The sequence below is a fragment of the Hylaeus anthracinus genome, unplaced genomic scaffold (genome assembly GCF_026225885.1).
Source record: "Hylaeus anthracinus isolate JK02 unplaced genomic scaffold, UHH_iyHylAnth1.0_haploid 12002, whole genome shotgun sequence".
Lineage (NCBI taxonomy): Eukaryota > Metazoa > Arthropoda > Insecta > Hymenoptera > Colletidae > Hylaeus > Hylaeus anthracinus.
Genome location: NW_026534349.1, coordinates 1,740,784 through 1,747,559, shown reverse-complemented (window position 1 = coordinate 1,747,559; position 6,776 = coordinate 1,740,784). Strand labels below are relative to the sequence as shown.

Genomic DNA, 6,776 nt, shown 5'->3' with positions numbered 1-6,776 from the left:
AAAAAAAAAAAAAAAAAAAAAAAAAAAAAAAAAAAAAATATGATCCGGAATCCTTTGCGGCTCCATTCGAGTTACATTTGAGATTCGACTTTTGATTTACTTCCCGAGGTATCTACTCGCAATTAAGGATCACCCAGTGCATGCCGTTGTGGAACGCTACGCGAGCATCCTTGAAGGTTGCACCAGGCAGAACCAGGAAGAACCAGTGACGTCGCGATTCCAATGGCTTGTCATAGGCTGACCTTTATCGATGGAGCGTGCGTGCATAGCTTACGTGCGATAGGTGCATTAATCGCGAACGGTGGGTTGCATAATAAGTCGAGACACGAACGAACCAGGCCCAGGCCCTGACAACGGCCACCGGCGGACCTTGCGTGGGTGCGAACCGCGCGTTGCTTCATAAATTCTCGGCCGGTTAAGCGCGCTCACATGCAAAATTACGACGATGACAAGAACGCTGACAACGAGCAATCCGATCGGGTTCAATGAAAAATCGCCTCGCTGTAGTCCATACTACCGGAGCCTGTGCGTGCAAGGCGCGACTCATCCTCGAGTCGATCGGAATAATCGTTGCAAATTTTTTATACGAAGGAATTTCACGTCTCTTAAGAAATTTTTGTAATTATAGATTGACCTGTATTTGACTCTCCCATTGTTTATATCCGAGAGACAACTCCTTATCACCTATCGCACGTTTCCCAAGGATTCGAATTTTTACTCGAGGAATAAGTGGGTCGATACTCCGTCACTCTCAACCTCGACTGTCTCGAACAACTTTCACGATACTTGGATCTTCCCGCGTAGATCCATCGATCAGTCATCGATCCACGCGATAATGTACCAAAAAAAAACCCGCTTGCCACGTGTACGCGAAAGGACGCGACAAAGAATCGAAACAATGACTAACAACGTCTGCGAGCTCGTAGACTTCCATTTTCTTTTAGCCAAGATCGAATCTACCCAATTAGAATGACGCGCATTTTCCCCGTACGGTGAAAGTTTCTCGGAAAAAGGAGATCTCGATAGGGGGGGTCCCATTAGATATGCCAGAGATAACGGAAATACCTTGATAGCTGGTAAAAGGACTTGCATGTCCTCGCTAACCACCATCCTCGGCTCTTCGTCGCTGTCCAACTGAGACTTGAGCAAGGACACGCCACGTTCTAAAATCAGATTGAACATCTGCAAGGATACGACCAGTGCCCTTTCTTGGACCTCGGACCGGTAACCCTGCTCCATTTGGGCATCTGAAACAACCAACAGAAAAATCGAACCGTTAGCGACACGAATGGCGACATTTCAAAGCTTGCTGGTAACGGTTAGAGACAACGCTTAGCGACCTCCGCTTCTGCAATTTACAGATCGGAGGTGCGCGGGCTTGTAATAAAATTGAACGGTATAATGTGGCCATGCTTTTACTATGCCGATCGTGTCGTACTCGTATACTCTTCGTGTATATATATATATATATATAACTTGCGAATTTTCATGGGAGAAAACTGAATTTTTAAAGACGACAACACGAAATTGTCTTGAATTTGCCAAGGTTCATACTTGACAAAAATTCGCAGAGTGCAAGGGGTTAGACATTGTCGAGTCGGATAGCTATGAAGTCAGCGGAAAGGCGAGGGAGAAGGAGGGAAACAGACGCGGAAACGCGGCAGGCAGCGTAGAGACGTGGCCTTTTCATTATCTCGTATATCCATCGCGGGTAATCGGCATAGTCGACATTTTAACGTCGTTTCCGTGGTACAGGGTTGCGAACGAGGCTAACAGAAACCGTCCAGCGTATCGGTGTACGTCTGCGGGGGGAAACGGGAACCCTAACTACTTTACGAAGGCGACATTGTGCGGCACCTTTCATCTAGGATACCGCGACTACCTTGGGGCCCTTGGTTGCAATCATGCTGAACATCCTGAGACGATCGTAGCTCATCGAAAGCGTCCTCTTCGTCGAAATTGCAATCGTTTGCAATTGCTACCTCATTGACATTTTATTCGTTAATCATTTTACGAGTGCGCTTAAAAATTTTTGCTGTGAAATCAAACGTAATACGTAACACGAAAAGTCGTTAACAAATTGTCTAGCTTACACTGAACAATCTCAAATGGATCATTTTTTATTCATGATAAAATGTCGTATTATACACGAAAGAATGAACTTTTCCATCAGATTATCTCTAGAAATCCTTTCTGACTATGCACTTCATCGAATTATCGCAGCGTTTCGCTGGCCTCAACCGATTCCCACGACTAACTGTCTCTGTCCGATCGCCAATCGCACCGGACTGCTAAACCTCTCTCACAGGCATCAAATATTCATTCCACGTGTCGCTATTCTTTGAATCCATTCATTCATCACTCCGTTCTCACAATCGATACTCCAGTATAAACGTTCGATCGCGGATCCTACACGCAAAAATGTCAACCGAGCTACGACATGTGAATTCAGTTTTCGCAGTCGCAAAAATCTAACGATGGAACTAATATGTGGGTCGCTTTTGGCCCGACCGTAAGAGAGGAGGATTAAAATCGTATTAAAATTCGAACGAGTGGCCCTGCTTCTCTCCGAAGTGCCTTCAGCCCTAAATACAGAAACATCGCGTTGTCTCCCTCTGAAAGCCCTTGCGGTTGAAGTTGACACCCCCTCGGCAGAGATATACTGGGACAGAGATCGAGTATGGTGGCCGTTAGCGAACATAGATGCGCAGGGATGGCGAAAATTGAATAAGGTAAGCCCAAACAAACGAATAACCCTATATACCCGATGGCAAAGTCCAACGTGTGTGCAGGCGAGAACCCACTCGACGATATCATGGCATCTGGCAGTTTAATTTATCGCGGATGTGGATAATAATTAGCGTTTAACTGCGAGCTTCGCTCGAACGCCCGTGTGGTCTTCTTCGAGTACTGGGTGTGTAAGGGGTAATTAGTTAGGAAAGATTTATAGAAAGGCCCTTAACTAATCGCCGATACGATCATTAGGGAAAATTACGCTTATCGTCTGTCTACCCCACCTCGGATTCTTCGCCCTCCGCTATAGCCATGGCGCGTCAAAGTTGCGTCGAGCACGTCAAAGTTGTAATCGACGTGCTTCTTTATCGGTCGAATCGTTAGGAAGAATTCCTAGAGATTCTATCGAGGCCAGTATTGTCGAAGGATGCCAATTAACTATCGGGTGCGCGAATGCCAAGCGCGTAATTGCGAACTGACCTCTCCGAAAGAAAAATCAGAAGGTTTTTACCTAAGCAATAAATTTAAATATAAAATGTTCTACTCGTGCCCTCCGTTAAACAGTGTAAAAACAACTTAAAGCGACAAATGGAAACTCGAGCAATTACTTCGTTAAAGCGTCAATTAGGGAGGAACTCATCCACCGTCTGCGAGCTGCAGACGCGCAAAAGCGTTAACCAGAAGTTGCAACAGTTTGCAGAGAGCAAGAGGTAATTCGATTGATGCGCGAATAAGAGGAGGCAACGACGTTGTCAATGAGGTCTGAAAAGGCAGCACCCACTCGGCTCGCCCTTCTTTCCTAACGAACAGAACGGGGCGCGAAAGGGATGGGGGCACTCTCTTGTCGAGTGAAAACTACGTCGCGAACGTGGCCCGTTTAATGAAATTGGAGGGCGAGGTCAGCCTTCCTGTTTCCAGAACCGATACTAACGCGATTACCTCGCGAAAACGGACGCGGAATCGAGTTAGCCCAGGCTGGGCCAGAAGGGGACCAAGGGGATGATTTCATTAGCATCGATTCTAGTGGCTGAGTTTCTGATTCCGTTCTATTTGCCGGCGCGCGACGACAATAATGAATTTTCCGCGAGACGCTTAATTCGTCGTCGGCGAGAATGAAGTCTTCCGTTGTCAAATTAATGGCTCCATCAGCGAAACGAAGGCCCTCGCGAAACGGACGGGGCAACGGCGTCGCTCGAAATCAACGGAAATCGCATTTTCCGCGCTTCGACGAACACGCGAACGCGAACGCTCGCATACACGGCATCGTCAACTCGCATGATTGGCGCTAAACTGAATTACCGGAGCGCAGCGTCGGGGAGTTTATTTCTCATTTAGAATACAGACTTGGACTTGGGATGCTTTATAGGCGTAAATTAACCCGAATCGATCTCCGTTTTATGCTGTCGTTTCATGGAGTTCCAAACAAATAGTATGTTAAAGTAAACTCCAACCAGCTATTTCCAAATCGAAATTTCGTCAAGCTCCATCAGGAAACAGAGAAATACGACTCCAGGCGCACATCCTTACTATTGGCTTAAAATATTGACCGTCACCTTGTCAAGGGAACATTGTTTCAGAGAAACCCTCGTAAATTCGCGACGCTTACGGACTTGTTAAGTCAGTTACACCACTCGCTTTCCAACAGCCCGAACACGAGAACCCTTTTGTTTGAAGTCAATCGCGCCCGTTATGATGACCAATAGAGAGGCATTACACGACACGTTAAAGGTAACTGTAATGACCGCGAAAGAGAGCTCAACGCGTGGAGAGCAAACTCCCATCGGCGACTTTAATGACTTCGAGTGTCGTCCGCCATTTGCTTAGACTGGTTTAACGGAACGGACAAGTCCGCGCTTCGGGCCAAAAAATCTCCCACGATACAAAAATCGCGCTTTGTTTGCGCAGCTTCGAGCGACGAAGCTGCACTAGCAGATGTTTAAAAACTTATTCTACGTTCAGAATAAATGGAGTCACGAAGAGAGTACGAATTTACGTACTTACGGGACCAACTGTATAATTAAGTTACAAGTGTTCACGGAGGGTTAAAGGCAGAGACTCTTCAGGCTCCCTGATTAATTCTGGAGAAACGAGTTGGATGAAGATTAACATTGGCGCGATCGGTCTTAATGAAACAGAACTCCGCGAGGTTTATTAACCAAATCGACATATCCTCTGGAAGTGGAGAAGCCCTCAGCAATCGACAACTATGACAGCCGCGTCGCAGGAGCGTCAGCCATCGAACAGCGAAGAGGCGTTCATGCGTGAAGATCCAGCGAAGACCGTGACGAAATTCCCGACGTTCCCGCGTTACACGTAGCACACGAACGTAAGTGTGAACGACACTTTACACCGCGCCCCGCGGCCAACTTGCTACATTTATGATTTAACGCTCGTCCCTCTTCATCTCCCACCGACGCTCGCTCGACATCGAGCTACCGCGTTCACGATAGCGATATTCATTAAAATAATCATTACGAACAGAACGGTCCCCAGGACTCTATACTCTGAATTTATCAAAGGAAACAATTCTTCGTTCGTCCTACAGAAGAGGTAAAATACTTGCGAGCTACATGAAACGTCGTTACGATAATAAATGCGTACTAATATAAAGTGGAAAATGGCGTTTTCTCAACCCATACAGGCCTCGCATGAATTTTTCTCTTCCGAGGTCGGACCGCCTCCCCAACGCATTTATTTAATCGCCCCAATACCGTATGTGGTACGATAAGCACGAATAGGTTAATCTCGCGCGTGTAATTAATTCCTAATACCCGAGCCCATGCATTACGGAGCTAATAAGGTATCCCCAGCGTTCGCGACCGATGGTATCTCCGCGATATCCGTTCCTGCGCTCGCAGATTTTCGAAATTTATGATTTCCATAATTCAGCCCGCCGATGGGAGTAACGAGCGGCATCAATCCGCGCCGGTGAAGGGATTCGGTCGCCGCCAGTGGCGAGGCGTCCCGGCACGCAAAGAAGCTGGCCTCTGGAAGGCGCCTGGCGCCAAGCAGCACGCCCCGAGACGTTCGACGAACCATAAGGCTCCGTCCACATCGCGTTCTGCACGCCGCGAGCCGGATAATACCCAGGCGACGTCCTTGGCGCGTTTTTCCCTCCTTCTGGGCGATAAGCCCGGAACGTTTCGGAAGGGAGAGGAACGACGAGGCAAAGAAAGGGAGGAAGAGGCGCGTATACGCGAGTTAAGTTATCGTAAACTGGTTTGAGCGGATCGAAAGGACAATTTAATAAAATGGCGTCAGCCAGCTAGCTGGATATCCGATTACGATATCCCTCTACGAGCGGGGACGATAAATTCCGCGAGAAACGATGGGTCGTGTCGATAACGCGATGAGGAGTGACGCCCAGGGTAACGCGAGCCCTGAAGAGCTACCGCTAGTCGGGACGATTTCGAGAATCGGATGGGAACACCGCGGATCTTACGGTATCGATCGGTTGACACTCGTGGAGACGCTGTTTGGCGAGTGAACGTGTCGATATAGGAAGAAATGTTTAAGTTGTGTACATTCTTTTGCGAGACTCTTAATAATTTCCGTCGTTTGTTGTAACAGTAGGCTAAGAGAAGCCTGACGATGAATTTCGAATTCCTTCGAGTGTCGTTCTAAAGTTTCTTTCATTCATCCATCCCTTACCGTTTCCTCCGGCCGAACATCCATAAACCATCCAATAAAGATAAGAATCACCTGTTTCCAGCGACTCGAAACGTCAGCATCGATAATCGAGAACGTTGCCCACCCATCTCCTCTAACCACCATCTAGACCCGACATCGGCAATTTCGATCAGGGAGCATCGAATGAAGAACCAGATGACCCGTTCCTAATGAAACGCAAGCCTGACTCTCGCTTTTACCTCGCCACGGATGGAAGTCGTCCAGGCGATGGTCGCAGTCGACTTTTATCCCCGGATGCTCCCGAAGCGAGGAAGCAGAAGAAACCGGAGGGGACCGGACGCGAAAGGCGGTGAGAGAGAGAGAGAGAGAGAGAGAGAGAGAGAGAGAGAGAGAGAGAGAGAGAGAGAGAGAGA

At 47.8% G+C, this 6,776-nt stretch overlaps 1 protein-coding gene across 2 annotated transcripts in view; it reads right to left on the bottom strand.

Moving 5' to 3' along the window:
* Positions 1 to 6,776, bottom strand: part of LOC128891554 (telomerase-binding protein EST1A-like) — a 115,727-nt gene that overhangs the window by 51,247 nt on the left and 57,704 nt on the right. For both annotated transcript variants that reach the window (XM_054151120.1, XM_054151121.1), the window contains exon 11: positions 1,066 to 1,247. In XM_054151120.1, coding sequence (XP_054007095.1) covers positions 1,066 to 1,247 — 182 coding nt within the window. The remainder of the gene's footprint in view (positions 1 to 1,065; positions 1,248 to 6,776) is intronic.